Raw genomic sequence first — 17,201 nt, 5'->3', positions numbered from 1 at the left:
AGTGGTTACGTCCCGCCTCTTTAAAGCGGATGCTACATCAGGATTGGTCCAATTGTCCTAGAAGCGACATCCGCCTTCATGAGGGATCTCATTGGTTGTAAATCACCTTCGCAGTATCAATGAATGTTAACAAGTGAAATTGGACGGGATACTATTTATAAAAGGACTGGATGCATGAAACTAAGCGACACATTCTTAAACAATTTATTACAGATCCACAATCGCACAGCCCCCCAAATGACAAGATAGTTTGGTTGTCTGTTGACTTCGCCACTTGTAATAACAAGCTGTCACAACATTTTTCTGTACAGTGCTCTAGTGACCTCTAGTGGATCTGACCTAAAAACGAAAAGAAAAAAAATTCATAAAACAAAACAGTGCACCAAATTGTGACGTTTTTTCACCCAGTTCGGTCAAGGGTACGTTCGGGTGGACATATTGGCTAGTGATATCTACATTCTAATCAAAAGGAACAAGAGGGAAACGATCATTGCAGTCATTACAAATGTAGATTATACTAAAGTTTTATTCCTTGTCTGCCATATATGTATTACCTCGTATGTAATACCTTCTAGGTACAGCCATCATGCAGCAAAAAGGTGAGATTATTCACAAAATATGCTTGGAGCAAATACGTCCAGTTTTCTTTATTACTGTGTTTTGTGATAACGTAGCAGTGTCACTCCACCCTGATAAATTGATAAATAAAACACTGACAAAATCGGACTCTTTTTGTAAGATCGCTTGTTATCCTTGTGTGAAGCAACAATAGCCAAATTCAACTTCATTCCACACAATTCCATTTTCCTTAACCAATGTCCTTATGCAATAGAATATGTGTTTTCCTCTTTTAAAAAAAATCCAACGCATCCACGGAAGAATGTGCTGGGGACGCTGCAGCCTTCTAAAGCAGTCTGAGGCCCCTCAAGAATAACTTGATGTTTTGCTGCCAACATCATCCTCCTGCGATCCCATACTCTGTAAAATAAAAGTCGCATTAGTTTAAACTAGTTAATTTTACACCATCACGGATTATCGGGATCGTATCGGCAGCAACACAAATATTGTCTCACCTTCTGCACAAATTGTGGGTTTACTGTGATTTCTTGATCCATAGACTTTAGTTTCTCATCCAGTTCTATACATTTCAACATCTAAAGGAAAAAGCCAGAAGTTGATATATGAGGCAATTCATGTATGTTTTTTTTTTAAAGACTAAAGTGCAAATGCAAAGTGATGCTAAACCCTCACCTCTTGGTCAATTTTGTGGAGCATCGCTGGATTGTTGTATTTTTCTGGGTTGTCATGGAAGCACACCATGCCATCCTTTTGGTTAATGCTAGCGTAGATCTCACCGTCTTCAATCTGCAAAGAAACCCATAGAACCACGACAGAATTAAAACACACATAAAAAATGTTGACAAAAACACTTATTGTTGACGAATGCGTGTTGAACCCCTCACCATGTGTAAGACATATTTCTCTGCCTCCTGAGGGCCTGAGAGCTGTACTCGACTCGCCATGTCTTGCAAAGACAGCGTCAGAAAAGTCTGCGGGGGTAAGACAGCAACACATACAGTATAAACATATCATAATTCTTGCAATGATGATACAATATAGCAGTCTATATATGTATTATTATTTTTCATTCAAACAAGCCAGGAAAACATGTTCAGGAATGCACTGGCTTGGTGGAAGTCTGCTTTCTACATTCTAGTTTGAACTGACAACCTAACTAACATGCTGCTACTCACCTTTGTTAGCCTCTGGATGTTCTTTTTGTAGAGGGAGGAGAGGCACTGTTTGACCAAGCCTGTGTTGTTGTCTCGCGTGAAAGTCTCGCTGTGTTTGTTGACTGTGTTGCACAATTCGGCCGGGTTGTTGGTGGTGTAAACTTGAGCCAGCTCATGGTACGCGTTGCTCAGGGGCTGAGGAAAAGGAAGGAAGCTAAAGTAAAAACGATGCTTAAAACGAGCTTAAGTATACTGTATACTGGCTGAGTAACAAAGGATCACTATTGCTTCGTGGAGATAAGAGAAAGTCCTTCTCAAGTCATCCTCACCTTGATAAACCTTCCTACGATTTGTGAGGTGTATTTGGGCAGCTGCTGCACTTTGCCATGGAGAATGAGAGAGACCAGGATGTATTTCTTATAAGCCTCCAACATGATGTGGCTCACTGCCATGGCTGGAGTGGTTATTGCCTGAAGTAGCAAAAAGAAAAAAGATTAGACAATCAAATTCCACAAATGCTGTGGAAACACTTAAATCACAGTGAGAGAGAAAGAGAGTAAAGTCATACTATTGAAATAATGACAAAAAAATTTGTTTAAAAGTCAATATGAGAAACAAACATAAAAAAGTTAGAATTTAAGTTGGGAAAAAAGCTATAATTTATGCTTATAAATAAAGTCTATATGAAATAAAAGATAATTTAAAAAATAAAATAATAAGCTTTGTGACACGCTGCATGTCGCCAATTCTTGTCGAATGGAATGCCGATTAATTTATTGGTTTCATGTTTTGTAGAAAAAAAAACACATCTGCACACAGCTGTGAGGCGTATAACAGAAAACGTACCTGTTCATAAAAATACAGTGCTCTATCGAAGTTTTTGAGGCCCATGTAGATCATGCCACCATAGTAGTAGTAACATAAAAAGTGCTTTGCGTCATAAGCTCCGTTCTCCTTACAGATGTCCATCATGTCCAGCTCCAAGAAGGGCAGGGCGGGCTTGAAACACTTTGCTAACAAGCACAGCTGGTGAAGACAGGGAAGTAATATGAAGCACAGTCGAAGATGCAAAAAAGAGATATTCTGTTGGGAGATTGTGATTCAAAATAGATTGACTTTGCAGTAGTGTGAAGGATGCAAGAGGCAAAAAGACTCACCTGGCACAAGTCTGCATGAACTGAGGTAAGTTGGTTTGTGTTCATCTGCATTTTGTCTATTGCCTGTTTTAGTATGACCACGCCTCTCAATGGCTGTGATGGAGGAGAGAAGGGAAAGAGTCAGAACACTATTTAAAATATTCAAACTGTGAGCAAGTACGAAACATTTCAAATAAAACAAAATGAGCCATACTTGGGGGGACAGGTGGTGTTACGTAATGCAATGACTCAGTTGGACAAAAACACGTCACCAATGTTGGCAATCTTTTAAAATAGATTTTGCCCTTGTGATTAAACACGTTAAAACGGGACTGCCTGTGTAGCGGCCTCCGCGTTGGACAAGTGGTTAGTTAGTGGTTGGCCACACTGTCAGGATATCTGGAAGATCTGCGTTCAAATCCCTGTTGGGCATCTCTGTATGTTCGCTTCATATGCATGTTGGGTTACTTGGAGAGTCTATATTGTCCATAGACATGTATGTGAGTGTGAATGGTTTTTATAGGTGCCCTGCGATTGGCATCGTAACTTAACACGCCTCATATACACATAGCACTATCGAACTGCACAGACATTACAACACATCAGTTCACAAAAGCAAAGAGGACTGTGTTACTGATCTACACACAAACACTCAAGTCAAACATGCAAAGCCTGAGTCTTACCTGTTTCCGTTCAACAAGGGCGTTTGTCAACTGGTGGCAGAGACCAGCAACTGGAGGGGGGAAAAAAGGAGGACAAATGTAAATTATACAGACCATACATGAAATTCCCACCTGGAGAGAATCGGCATATGGTGCATATGTTCACTGTGAGGTGCACTTGTGGGTGTTACAGTTATTTAGCTTTGTGTTGACTTATTTTCAGAGGACAGGATATATGGTATACGTATACTCTTTTTCAAGTTGTACACTGACTACTGTAAGGTTTCATTATTTTCCCTTGAGAAAATATTTGTTAAAATGTGGGGTACTGTATAGTACAGTAAGGGTGTGTGCTACCCACTCGGCCCCCGCGTGATTTGGATGCCTGAACAAGTGAACAGTATTGTAATTGAGAAGAGGGACTTGTGCAAACTTGTGCGCATTTGCAACCCAAGCACAACAACACCGGTGTGAGCGAAGCTTTCTCTTTTGTTAGAAGGGACTACAAGCCAAAATGATGAGACAAATATGTTGACTTACAAGTGTCTGTTGCATATCTAATGTGCTCGCCATTGCAGGTACTGATGAAGAGCTGGACTTGGGAAAAGAGCGTCTCAAAGTCAGGGATGTTAGGCATGGAGAACTTCACAAATCTGGAATAAAAAGAGACGGAAAGCTTACCAACTTGTAAAAATGATGCATATTTCAATATGTTAATACGTTAATCAATTCCATAAACAAAAAGGGATAGAGATGGGAAAATGAATACTTTAGGCCTTTTTAGTATTCCCCCATTTTACACTACTAGTGCAAGCACATTCATTAAAAGGCACGCTTCTTGATAGAGTGATGACTTGGTGAGTGGCAAACATACTGTTGCTGGAGTTATAGTGAACATCAGCACTTACAGCACAGCCAGGACACCGAGGGAGTGCTCCTGAATGTCCAACGCCCCCAGCACTGTGTCCAGGTGGGACAGGTTCTTGGCCAGCAGCTCCCCACTCTTGTTGATCAACTCGCAAAGCTGAGTCATCTGGCCTGGGAGGGGAAATTACAGTCAACAGTAACAATAAATAAAAGGCAAATCAACTCATGGTAAGACTTTACATAATAGTTTTGATAGATCTTTTATTTCAGTAACACGATGATACTGGTATAAAATGTATTAGTAATTTTTATATATGCAATAATAAGAAAAAAATATATAGTGTTTTTTTCTGTATTGAATAGTGCATACTACAGTCTGGCATTAGGAATTATTTATTTGAAAAACAAAAAAAACAACCTAGTTACAATCGCAAAGCCTTGCAAGAAAAGCCAACTGTCCCTTGTGTTCCAACTTCAAAGATGTTGACTATCAATGGTCCGATTGGGCATTTGTTGCCTCGAATGCAGAGGATCAATCAATATAACATTACTATAACAACACAGATTATGGCAAATTTAACAATATTTGTTGAATGTGACAAACAAGTTATTACTTAATCATTATCAGAAATTACTAATGAATTGTGTAGTTTGTTCATTGCTTTACTTGTCTGCATTTCAATGTCTCCACTTATTCCCCCCTATTTATTTTCTATTCAATATTAGCAACTTATTCCTATTTTATCACACTTAATAAATCTTTGTTTTTATGCCTAAACATTGCAAAATCAATATACAGTCATTTTTCTATAATCCCATTTAGTTCTTGATATTTATAGCCATGGAAAAGTGGAAGAAGTAAACAAGCTCTGCTTCTTCCTACTCCTTTTCGGACAGACAAATGTTTCATGGGTTAACGTGACTTATTCAAATAAATAAACAATACTCTGGAGAGTATATATGTGAGATGTGTAATTTCAAATGATTCAGATATCTTATAACTGCTACCAGTGATTGTTTCCTTGATTAAAAACGAGTACTTTTTAACAAATATAACAAGCCGGTCTTTTCAATGGCTCTTTGAAAGGAACGGCTCAACAACATCCGGCTCCCTTCACATAAATTCCATTTCTACTGTCCTGTCAAGGCCTTGCAAACAGGCAAATGAGAGCGATTGATAGGTCACTTCATCCAGTCGTGTTATTTGATTCCATACACCAGCCAATCACGCGAAGCCAGGGCGGGACTTCCGCCAGACCAGTGCCCGAAAATATTTTTCAGCTGAAAAAGAAAAGTAGGCTTTTGACATTTAGTTTGAACTATTTGCTTCCCAAATAGCCAGGGTGCTCATGTGTGACGATACGTATTACAGTTACGCTTCACTGTAATCGTACTGTCACCGAAAGGACCTTTTGCGATGTGTTTACATAATGGGGCAAGAAGAAGGGTCTGACTTAGCTATCGCATTGGGTAGCATATGCAGGCTAACTAGCCAACACTTCCCATACCTATTTGTTTAGCAACCCTACCTTGAGCGGAAAGCTGTCGCACATTGTTCACAAACTGCTCCAAGGCTGAAGCCATTATATCACGGGTCCAATGTGGAAGCAATTTGCAGTGTTTTTCATTCAAACGTCAGAAACAACTCCGTCGGTACTGAGACAGGAGCCACACAGCCGCCACTGAGCTACAATTCTCGCGATATCATATGAAGTTCTCGGACTGCAACGAGACTTGGGAAGCATGGCATTTTTAAAGGGCCACCGTTTGCAGCAGGCTTTGTGATGCATCCAACGTGCAATTTACGGATATCGCCAGTTACTCTAGTTGTCACAACAATTGTTTTAGTTATATATTTGTTTATTCAATGTTTATGCATTCATTCGGAGCCACAAATCACCGTTACAGGCAAAAGTGACAGCCTCATCTTATGTATTATGAGAAACAGGAACTGACGTAGATCTACCGGTTTTCAACAAAGATCGTTTATACAGTTGAAGATTCTAACAAATTGAAATGACTACTCACTCTCACATTGTATTACGGATACGGATAATAATTAAAATCACAAACCAAAAACCCATTAATTAATGTATCTGTGAACATTATGACAATATACGTATAAATGAAATATTATAAAACACTTTGTATTTTTACCATTTGCAATAAATTACTTTGCTACAGCAGACACATTTACAGACAGCATAGTAAACAAATATAATAAAAAAATAGCAACTGTGGAGTAAAAATGTGCACAGTAGTGGTGTTCGATACCTCTAGATTTGGTATCGATTCGATACCAAGCTAAAAACAGGGCCAGTATCTCCGAAATCGACACCAACGTTGAGATCGATATTGTCGATCTTTGAATCGATCCGCCCACCATGACTGTACAGTTTGTTCTTTCGAGTTCAGATGAGCTTGTTTACCTTTAGGACCACTGTAGTATTGTATTCTAACATCTGCTTTTCCTCTAGAAATAACATTTTTTTTCCAAAGGTTGCCTGATTTAGAAATGAGCTTTAAAATACACGCCAACAAATGGCTCTAACATGTCCCAGTACACTATGGTGAAAAACCCGTTACATTTGACCTGTCCTCTACAGTACACTCAGCTAGCTGTTAGCTAGCAATTAGCTTCAAAGCTAACGTCAAGTTAGCACTGGAGCGGCGCGAATGAAAACGTTCACAGTGACACAAAACGTCAACAGAAGACGAACAAAATCCATGTAACGTTCGTGGAGAAGGAAAAACACGTCTTTTTGTGGAGCGAGTTAACTGGCACCACCAGTGCCACCCCAAGTTCACAATGTTCTTGTCGACCACAAGCCGTCTACGAGGAAGAGGACACGATTTCCTCCGTGACTCGATGAACATGATGTTCCACTCTCCGGCCGGTAAGAGACTACGGATTCTGGTTGACATGGACGGAGTTCTGGCCGACTTTGAGGGCGGGTTCTTGAGGAAGTACCGGGCTAGGTATCCGAATGATCCCTACATCACTCTGGAAGATAGGAGAGGGTTCTGGGTGTCCACGCAGTATGGACAGCTCAGGAGTGACCTTTGTGTAAGTACAGTACTCTATTATTAATCTGTTTGCATGTAAACACAGTATGCACAGTACATAAAACATACTAGGATCAACCTAAAATACACTATAGCCTTTTATAGATGAATGAGACCTTCTCAACTCAAAATTTCAGTACTTTGTGCACAACTTTTTATTCTTAATCATCATAGAAAAAGAATGGATGGAGTAATCAGATTCCTTTTTCAAGGTTACTGTGGCAACATTGTGGCACCTTGTGTATTTCTACACCACACCAACATATGTCAAATTGTGAGCTCAATGGTGTATCTAACATTATCTTTTGAATGGTGCATATAAAGCATTTAAGCAATCAGGCCCTCGTTCATGCTGTGTGCACACACCCAAGCTGAGATGGTGATAAACACCATTGCACATGTTCTTTATCTTCAGGAGAAAGCCATTACTATATGGGAGTCCAAGGACTTCTTCAAAGAGCTGGAGCCCCTTCCAGGTGGAGTGGAAGCTGTTAAGCAGATGTCTAACATGGACAAGTAAGGTGGTACACAAGCATCCCTCACAGTTTACATTGTAAGGATACAATTATCCATAAGGTTTGTTTTAGTTTTTTTTTTTTGTTGTTGTTAGATAGTAGACGCTGAGATTTTAGGCAGCCCAGGATTCCAGAGGTAGTATCAGCCATGTACTTAGATGCTTGAACGGCAGGACAGTCCTGCAAAGGGAGTTTAGTACAGATTAAGACGTGTGGATTGTGTTTTATGATAATTTGCTGCCATCTTGTGGCCGTAGCTGCAAATGGACAGTACTATAGAAATGTTTGATTTTTTTTTTTTAAATCAAGCCAGTAATTTCATGAGCTTCATGAGCTTTTAGTATGAGTTTTTCACTTACTGAATGTCCAGTCAAACTGCCCTGTACTCTTTGCTTGTATAATAGCATCATAGTCCTGAAGTCACTTGAAATCCCGAAAATGAGACAATATTGGTGATATCATTCTTTGATTCCTCAGTACAGATGTCTTTATCTGCACCAGCCCTATCAAGCACTTCAAGCACTGCCCTTATGAAAAGGTACGCTTTCTTGCTCATCAGTGACGTGTTGTGTTTCCTTTAGGAACAATTACCAAACGCCCTTGTGTTTTCTTTTTTTCCAGTATGCGTGGGTAGAAAAGCATTTGGGACATGAATTTCTGGAGCAGGTTATCCTGACCCGAGACAAGACGGTGGTCAGTGGGGACATCCTTATTGACGACAAGCCTGACATTTTAGGTATCAGTATCAGTTTGATTTCATGTCATTATTTATCGTTCATTATCATTTTATTATATCAAATATGATAAAAGGCACATTAGAGTGGAAAAAGTGTTTGTCTCCTTCCTGATTGTTTTTTTTTTTTGCATGTTTGTCACATTAAAATGTTTGATATCATCAAACAAATTGATATATTAGTCGATAACAACACAACTGAACACAGGATGCAGTTTTTAAATTTTTTGACAGACAGTAGAGTTAATGGTTCCATTTATCACAGCAAGTCTTCCAGGTCCTGAAGCATCAAAACAGCCCCAGACCATCACACTACCACCACCATATTTTACTATTGGTGTGTCGTTCTTTCGGCGACTGGGGTCGCGGATATGCTGGGGCATCTCATCACGTAAATATTTATGTGTAAATGCTCCATTTATGAAAATGATTCCATATGGAAATGAAAAAGAGAAAAGGATGCTTTCGTAACATGCTTGCGTAACGTGACGTGGGTGTTTCCATGTGATTCACCAGCATCTTGTAAGACAGCTGCTACATGGTGTTAGTGTCTGTCTAAGGCAACCGCTGTGTAGGCGCCGCATCATGTGGTCCATGGCAGCTGCGCGCTTACATAATATTTCATGCCAGTCACATCTCTTGTTGCAGGCGTGGAGCCCAAACCAACGTGGGAGCATGTTTTGTTCACCGCCTGTCACAACAAGCACCTTCCTGTCAGATCTTCGCAGAGGCGCCTTCAGTCCTGGTCTGACGACTGGAAGGCTATCCTGGACAGCAAAAGGAAATGACATGCTGTAACGTCTTCAACTACAAGCTACGGAACCTCAAGTATGATTAAGATTGCATCACCAGCAGCATTGCCTTATATTTGGCTGCCAGTGCTCAAAAGGAAAGACGATAACTGTATGCCTGGCAGACACTATCCACTCGAGTTGCTGTGTCTTACCCTCGGTTCACCACAAGGAGGCACTGTGAGACTGAAGCATGTTTTGATCACAAACAAAAAGAGCACACTGACTGACACTGCAATGCCAAATGTACTGTATGTGCTCTTATAGGCTAAAATGTGTTCATTTATAACAGATTTGATCTTTTTTTGCAGACATGCATGAATGAGCTACTTGACTTGCAACAAAATTCTTCCATGCACTCATTTAGTCACCAATAGTTGCCTATCGTTTACAGAGCAGGATGTGCAATACATGAACCTGGACAAATACAATATAAGATCATTTTATTTTCATTTTTATTCAAATAAGTTTTCCTTTAAAAAGATATGGGCCTTTGGTGCACCTTTGTATTTGTTTTTAAAATCATGTATTGTGTTTTGAACATCATTTATGCATTTTAATTAGAAATAAAAATATAATGACAAACACTAATGCATGTGTTAGTCTAGAATCAGCCGGTGAAAGTCAGGACTGATTATGTTAAAGAGGAACACAGTTTAATGTAGTAATCATAAATATACAAATCATTTAAACACATTTGAAAATGTATGTTTTTACTTTTGTTATTTTTTTTTTTTACACAGCCACTCACAACTCCTTGTTTTTTCACCAAATGACTTATTTTTAAATTTAATGTGAAAAATAAGTACTGTAAAATGTCATCTATTAAAAGAAATGTTCAAGATGCCAATTCAGGTCATTTTTGTATCACAACCATTTACCATGAACTGGTAAAGTACAACCGTTTGTATTCATTCAAATGTTGTTTGCCTGTCAAAAATGTTTATTACTGTAAAGATGGTGTACAATAAATATATGTGGTGTACTGTATTGGCTATTTTCTGGTCAAGTTTGACCTTTACTGTAAAGATGGTGTACAATCAATTATGACTTCATAGAAATGATAAGAGAAAAACTAAACTTTACACAGATTCACAGGAAAAAGTATGAAGTACGTCAGCTTTACTTATTAGAATGTATAAGTTCTTGGAGCTGCATATTGAGTTGTGTAGTCGCTTCTGGGGAAAGGGTTCAATTACCATGCATTTGTCATCACTATTTCACTTGCATTAACAGAACAGTCATTGTGGGTCAGTCAAGTCCAATCTTCTTACCAATCTTCCAAAGAAAGTCTGCTCTTAGCAAAACTGCAACTTTCTCAACACAAATTATTACCTTAAAATTTCTCCAATATGTTTTGGCGTCCATTCCAACCACAGCATATTTACTCCATTATTAACTAAGATTAAAATCTTAGCTAAATCCATAATTTCGTTACACCATCGTGTTCATGGACACTCAATCAACCGTCATGATATATTATCATTGCTTGCAAAACAATGATGTCTTGTATGATATTTTGTGTTGGATATCAAACCAGCTGGCCAACTAGGTCAGCTTTGAAAGAATCGTTGTTCCAAGTGAGCGCCTCTCTGATGGCCATGTTGTTTACACAAGGAAGCTGAGTTAACACTTCCACAAACGCACCATGTGTGTCACTTATTCTGTTAATAAGTATCTCTACTTTGCAACGAGGGTGGGCCGATCAATGCCAATATCGATAATATTGATACCGAGGACTTCTTCAGGGAGAATAACATCACTCTTTTGGACCATACCGCATCTTCCAATGATTTAAATGGATAACCTTTTTGGGTTGGATGGCAAGGGACGATTATAAAAATTGCCATCTTGTCCCCAATGTTCCCAATGTGCCCAAAACAATTTTTGACGTTATTAACAATTAAGAACAATGGAGCTACTCATCACTGAGTCCGACTAAGAAATTATTTTGTTCTGGTTTGGAGTTTTTGTTCATTTTTTGAGCTTTAGATCAGCTGATAAACAGCCTATTTTGTCCTTAATTGTTGTTTTCAATAATGTACTTTGGCACTTTAGGTCAATTCCAGCTATTTTTCAAGCTGAAAGTGGCCCCTTTCAGCATCTGCATGTAACCATCCACCGTTTGACGACCCCGCACCACCTGAAGCTCCACTGTTCCACTGAATGAAAATAAAGTAACCTCACATAAATGCTTGTTCTTAATCCAAAGATACAATTTTGCATATGAAACTGAGAAAAACAAACTTTATTACACAATTTTCCCTTTCAACTTAGAGTGTATCACCTCTTCAGAACAGAAGACATCACTAAAAGTATGACTGGTCTTGTCCGTCAATGATCTTCAGCATTATAGAACACCAAGAAGTGGATAATTGATCTCACTTCAATCAGCCTGATTATCTGTGGTCATCGGAGGACGCAGAAAAGATAAAGAAGAGATCATGAAACAAGCTTTGCATGTACATGAGACCTGGTATGCTCCCTGTGGGAGCCTCATTTTCAAAATTTGATGTATTTATTTATATATACTATATGGACTATAGCTGTCCTTGCTGCCCTTACATGCTAAAAAAGTGTAAGCTACACCTTCCCTGTTGTATGGAGTATTATTATTTAGCTTTACTGTAGTTCATGTTTTTTGTTATGCAAATTTGGAGCGGTCAGACCAGAGCAGGAGGGGATAGAAAAGAAGAAAAAAGAAAACAGATGTGGGGTTGCGGGGAAGAACAGAAACAAACAGAACGACATCAGCAAATGTCAATGATGGTTATTAAGGGTCACAATGGAGAGCACAAAAAAGGTCAAACATATTAGTGGTAATAGTGAAACATTTCTATGCTAGGACTACGTTAAAAAGCCATAGCATTTCAGTATGTGGACTCAAACTATGGACAATCAGAAACAATACAAGCAGTTGATGTTTGCTAAATACAAGGATGAAGAGTCTTGAACCAGTCATGATGTGCTATATATATCACTATATTGACACTTACTATGGTATCCATTATGTCATTGGATGCTCATATCACCTCGTACTTCAGTGCAGGACAAAAAATTACAAAATTTAAAAATTACCCCCCAAAAAACCTTAAACTGTATTATGGAAAGCAGGAAGTGAACAAATGTAACATTTTGTTTTTCTTCTGCCGTTCAGAGGTAGACTTCATGGTGTGTTTTGGACCATTATCCTGCTGCAGAACCCAAGTTGGTTTCAGCTTAAGGTCATGAACAGATGGAAGGACATTCTCCTTCAGGATTTTTTGACAGACAGTAGAGTTCATGGTTCCATTTATCACAGAAAGTCTTCCAGGTCCTGAAGCATCAAAACAGCCCCAGACCACCACACTACCACCACCATATTTTACTGTTGGTATGTTGTTGTTTCGGCGACTGGGGTCGCGGATATACTGGGGCATCTCATCACAGACAGTAGAGTTCATGGTTCCATTTATCACAGCAAGTCTTCCACTTCCTGAAGCATCAAAACAGCCCCAGACCATCACACTACCACCACCATATTTTACTATTGGTGTGTCGTTCTTTCGGCGACTGGAAGTGAACAAATGTAACAGTTACTGATTGTAAAAGTACCAGATGGAGGGGTAGGCTTTAATAAGCTTTGCTTCTTCCTACTCCTTTTGGACATGTGGAATTGTGAACTGATTATGGGATGCACTCAATTGTAATCTGATGCATGTTCAAATGAAATAAAACCATTACCATAGTTCATATTTAGGTGCATGTTCAATGTAATATTGATAATGGTAATATTGTGATTGGACATTTGAAAGTAAATGTAAACAAACATGACAATAAGTATTGTGAGTTGGGCGTCTCATGACATCCACCCTTACTGAAAAGCCAAGTTACTTACTTGTCCGAATATTCACACAGACCTCACAATTGTGATTAAAGGCTGATTTGGATTCTCTTATTTTAATATGTGCGCATAATAAGAAAGACACAAATACTGCTAAACCACTTGATTGAAATGAGGTATTCATCTTAACTGTTTCTAATCAGACCGGGCACTTTTCTGAAGTGCTGTGTGCATTTTAATTTCCTCTCTACCCTGTTAAGTCATGTTTAAATTGGCATGGACAAAACATGAGTGATTTTTATGGAAATGAAAATGGAAATTGAGTCAGAATGTTACATAATAATAACAATAGGTTTGCTATTGTGCTTGCAGGTTGAAGTGGTATGCAGTAGACACGCACCACATCTGTTTCTCCAACTCCAACCCCCACTTTGAGTGTGTCGTCAAAATTCGCTCATGTACACTACAGGTGTACCTAATGTTGCGTCCATTAGTGATGGGAATTTCATCTCTTCTAAAGGGGACCGACTATAACCGATGTAAAAACACAGTTTTACCACGGCCCTTTGTATTGAGTTGTGGTCTCCTATAGAGCAGCTACACACAATAACCTGCACAGAAAACTTTAGATTTAGCAGAATCTTCACCTATTCCAGCTGTACTTCCTTTAATAATAATAATAATAATAATAATAATAATAATAATAATAATAATAATAATAATAATAATAATAATAATAATAATAATACATTTAATTTGTGCTTTCATTTATTCCACCCACAAAGGGCTTTCTAACTATGAACCATATAAGGAAGTCCGTCCCTCTGTGACATCACAAAAAAAACTGTTTTACCATGCCCCTTTGTGTTGAGTTGCGGTCTCCTATAGAGCAGCTACACACAATAACCTGCACAGAAAACTTTAGCTTGAGCAGAATCTTCACCTATTCCAGCTGTACTTCCTGTAGTAGTAATAATAATAATAATAATAATAATAATAATAATAATAATAATAATAATAACAACAATAATAATAATAATCATAATAATCATAATAATCATAATAATCATAATAATAATAATAATAATAATAATAATAATAAATTTAATTTGTGATTTCATTTATTCCACCCACAAAGGGCTTTCTAATTATGAACCATATAAGGAAGTCCGCCCTCTCTGTGACATCACAAAAAACAGTTTTACCACGCCCCTTTGTATTGAGTTGCGGTCTCCTATAGAGCAGCTACACACAATAACCTGCACAGAAAACTTTAGATTTAGCAGAATCTTCACCTATTCCAGCTGTACTTCCTTTAATTTGTGCTTTCATTTATTCCACCCACAAAGCATTGTCAGTCCGTCCCTTTGTGATGTCACAAAAGAACAGTTTTACCACGCCTTTTGAAACCGAGTGTTGTGAGCTTTTTTTAGGGCTCACTTCCAAATGAGCAAATATCATTTATCTCATTAGCCTGTTTAACCACGTGGTGCTGAAACATTTATTGACTTTATTTTGTTCTTTTTCTTTGGCCAAACACTTTCTTATACCGCACATGGTGAGTGATTTAACATCTCTGCAATAATGTGTTCAGTATGGCTATGTGATTATGTTTGCATGTGCAGACTGGTCTGCTGTGCTGAATTGTAATATCTGAGTCAGAGTTTTGCAGCGTATTTGTTTGTGTGCCATTGTCGCAACCAGTGAGTCATCCGTTGCCACCTTTCTGTCAGTCTGTTGGCCTGGCTTTATGTCACCTGTTGTCTGTCATCTCCATGTATGTGTGTGTGTGTGTGTGTGTGTGTGAGTGTGTGCATGCAAGAACAGGACGCTGTGTTTTTGTAAGTCAAACAGTACGTAATTACTGAACAAACACACCTTACACACCGATAAGCTTAAAATGACTACAGAAGACAATTAAATATACCGCCGCATGTTTCCAAATTACTGTCAATTTGAGTTATGTCTTTCCACTCTCACTATACTTCATCTGTTCTGAGGGGATGAAGACCAAAACTTTAAATTGTTTTTTTTATATATATTAAACTCGGATTGGTACATGTTTGTATATTTATTGCAGCCTGGTCATCCTGAAAGGGGGATTTCTCCATCTGCGGTGTCTTTTCAAGCCCTTTGAGGCTGTTTTGTGATTAAGGGCTACATAAATAAACTCTTCTCTTCTCTTCCCAACAGGATAATGTTGTAGTTTCTATCCAAAATTTGTTTAATTTTGTCAATTAATTTGATCAATTATGTCCAATAACATCTATCTCAACCCTTAGTGGTCAGCTCCGTGACTTGAGAGTGCGACTTATTAAAGGAAGTTAACTCAGATTCATCAGGTTTTCAGAGGAAGACATTAGCATTGAAATTTTTTTTGTCAGATTCGATTAATTTCTAAAGCGCTTCATTTCCACTTCAAATTGATGATGAGGATATTCTCTGCTCAGAATCCCTTGAATGTATGATTACACTTCCAAGTAAGTGTTCCATGCTTGGTTCTTTTCTGCAGGAAAGACATCACTGAGATGTGAGCAAGAATGTGATTTCATAGTTCACAGTTCAGGGAATTTTTGCTTTGCACACAATGGAAACGAACAAAAAAAGAACACATTGTCTGCGTGTGTGAACTGTTTGTATTGCTTGGCGGTAATTATGATTCATTTACAATGCGTTCACTAAGTATGAGACGGAGAGCACAGGCTGTATGTTTATCTCTGCCTCCTTCACGCACTAGCAGTGTGTATGGAAAGTGGAAGAGGAAATTTGGGTACATTTCCACATCGGCGCACCAGACCACCTCATCTCCCCTCATCTATTTGGACTCAAGTGCACGTATTGCTGTCGATGTGTGTGGCGAAGCAATACTGGAATTTTTTCCCATTAGTTTGCTGACGTCTAACACACGCAATCTGTGTTGTTTTTCCAAAAAGTTAACGAGGACACTAAGTTAACTGTATTTAGGCTGGCACATACCCGTCACAAGCAATCGCAAACACAAGGCTCGACAGTTAGTCTATTATTCATCCACATCCCACCAAGATATCGCAATGTAATGGTTAGGATGCACAAAGCTGCAGTTTGGTTTACCAGAGTCTCCGAAATTGTAGACATGGTCAGACTTGTGTTCTTTCAAGGATTAATTTTTGCAATTTCAGGAGGTAAATGCTAATTTAATGGCCGTAAAAGGAATTTAAGGCCTGTATCTCCAAACAGAAGTCATATTGAAAAATTGAAAAGTAGTGCTGAGAGTGCTAAGATGACCAAGATGCTTAAAGTTTACTACAAAACATTCATACATTGAAGCCAAAATTATTATCCCCCAGATTCAGCTTGATGCAGTGACAATTTTGTGACAAAACAGTGCGCCAAAGGTGCGCTGAAAGCTCGCCAGCTCTGTCAAGGTCTACTCTCAGCACAGGCGAAGCACGTCCAGCATCGTGGAAATTTGGTTGACAAGGCGCGCAGTGTCGGACACATTTCAATGCAATAAACAATCACAGCAACCACTATTTAATATAACCGTCTGAACCAGCATGTATATTTGTATCAATATTCATTGTCCCGTCACTGATGTCATCTTATGTCCGACCAGTCCAGGGCGTACCCGGCCTCTCGCCCGAAGACAGCTGGGATAGGCTCCAGCACCCCCGTGACCCTCGTGAGGAAAAAGCATTAGAAAATGAATGAATGAATGAATGAAGGCGCGCAGTGCGTACACATCACCAAAACCTCAGAGTGTCAGACACATTTCAATGCAATAAACAATCACAGCAACTACTATTTAATATAACAGTCTGAACCAGCATGTATATTTGTATCAATATTCATTGTCTCGTCACTGATGTCATCTTATGTCCGACCAGTCCGGGGCG

At 38.8% G+C, this 17,201-nt stretch overlaps 2 protein-coding genes across 3 annotated transcripts; one reads left to right on the top strand and one right to left on the bottom strand.

Annotated features, from left to right (window-relative positions):
• Positions 1-186: 186 nt before the first annotated feature.
• On the bottom strand, positions 187-7,412 carry cops3 (COP9 signalosome subunit 3). 2 transcript variants are annotated; one of them, XM_058061849.1, is made up of 12 exons: positions 6,828-7,412; positions 4,440-4,569; positions 4,072-4,184; positions 3,553-3,602; positions 2,891-2,983; positions 2,580-2,759; positions 2,063-2,203; positions 1,755-1,928; positions 1,464-1,550; positions 1,252-1,365; positions 1,074-1,154; positions 187-978 (listed from the first exon to the last, which is right to left on the bottom strand). In XM_058061849.1, exons 2-12 carry the CDS (start codon positions 4,562-4,564, stop codon positions 925-927), a joined length of 1,212 nt encoding a protein of 403 aa, XP_057917832.1. In that variant the 5' UTR covers positions 4,565-4,569; positions 6,828-7,412; the 3' UTR covers positions 187-924. The 2 variants fall into 2 exon arrangements, with proteins under 2 accessions (XP_057917832.1, XP_057917831.1); XM_058061848.1 differs by lacking the exon at positions 6,828-7,412 and adding an exon at positions 5,928-6,123.
• On the top strand, positions 6,714-10,478 carry LOC131109651 (5'(3')-deoxyribonucleotidase, mitochondrial-like). The gene is made up of 5 exons (XM_058061876.1): positions 6,714-7,465; positions 7,880-7,980; positions 8,457-8,517; positions 8,601-8,715; positions 9,361-10,478. The coding sequence occupies exons 1-5, from the start codon at positions 7,208-7,210 to the stop codon at positions 9,498-9,500; spliced, it is 675 nt and encodes a 224-aa protein (XP_057917859.1). The 5' UTR covers positions 6,714-7,207; the 3' UTR covers positions 9,501-10,478.
• The last annotated feature ends 6,723 nt before the right edge of the window (positions 10,479-17,201 follow it).

The sequence above is a fragment of the Doryrhamphus excisus genome, chromosome 22, assembly GCF_030265055.1.
Source record: "Doryrhamphus excisus isolate RoL2022-K1 chromosome 22, RoL_Dexc_1.0, whole genome shotgun sequence".
NCBI classification, from domain to species: domain Eukaryota; kingdom Metazoa; phylum Chordata; class Actinopteri; order Syngnathiformes; family Syngnathidae; genus Doryrhamphus; species Doryrhamphus excisus.
The sequence above is the reverse complement of the archived record's forward strand: the minus strand, read 5'-3'. Positions and strand labels throughout refer to the sequence as shown.

Bases quoted from the DNA above. Each gene is read 5' to 3' on its own strand.
- cops3 (XM_058061848.1), bottom strand. From the start codon at position 5,982: ATGGCTTCAGCCTTGGAGCAGTTTGTGAACAATGTGCGACAGCTTTCC. The intron at 1,366-1,463 runs GTGAGGGGTTCA...GTTTCTTTGCAG, and splicing joins AGAAATATGTCTTACACATG to ATTGAAGACGGTGAGATCTA. The intron at 979-1,073 runs GTGAGACAATAT...TTTATTTTACAG, and splicing joins ACCCACAATTTGTGCAGAAG to AGTATGGGATCGCAGGAGGA.
- LOC131109651 (XM_058061876.1), top strand. From the start codon at position 7,208: ATGTTCTTGTCGACCACAAGCCGTCTACGAGGAAGAGGACACGATTTC. The intron at 7,466-7,879 runs GTAAGTACAGTA...CTTTATCTTCAG, and splicing joins AGCTCAGGAGTGACCTTTGT to GAGAAAGCCATTACTATATG. The intron at 8,518-8,600 runs GTACGCTTTCTT...CTTTTTTTCCAG, and splicing joins AGCACTGCCCTTATGAAAAG to TATGCGTGGGTAGAAAAGCA.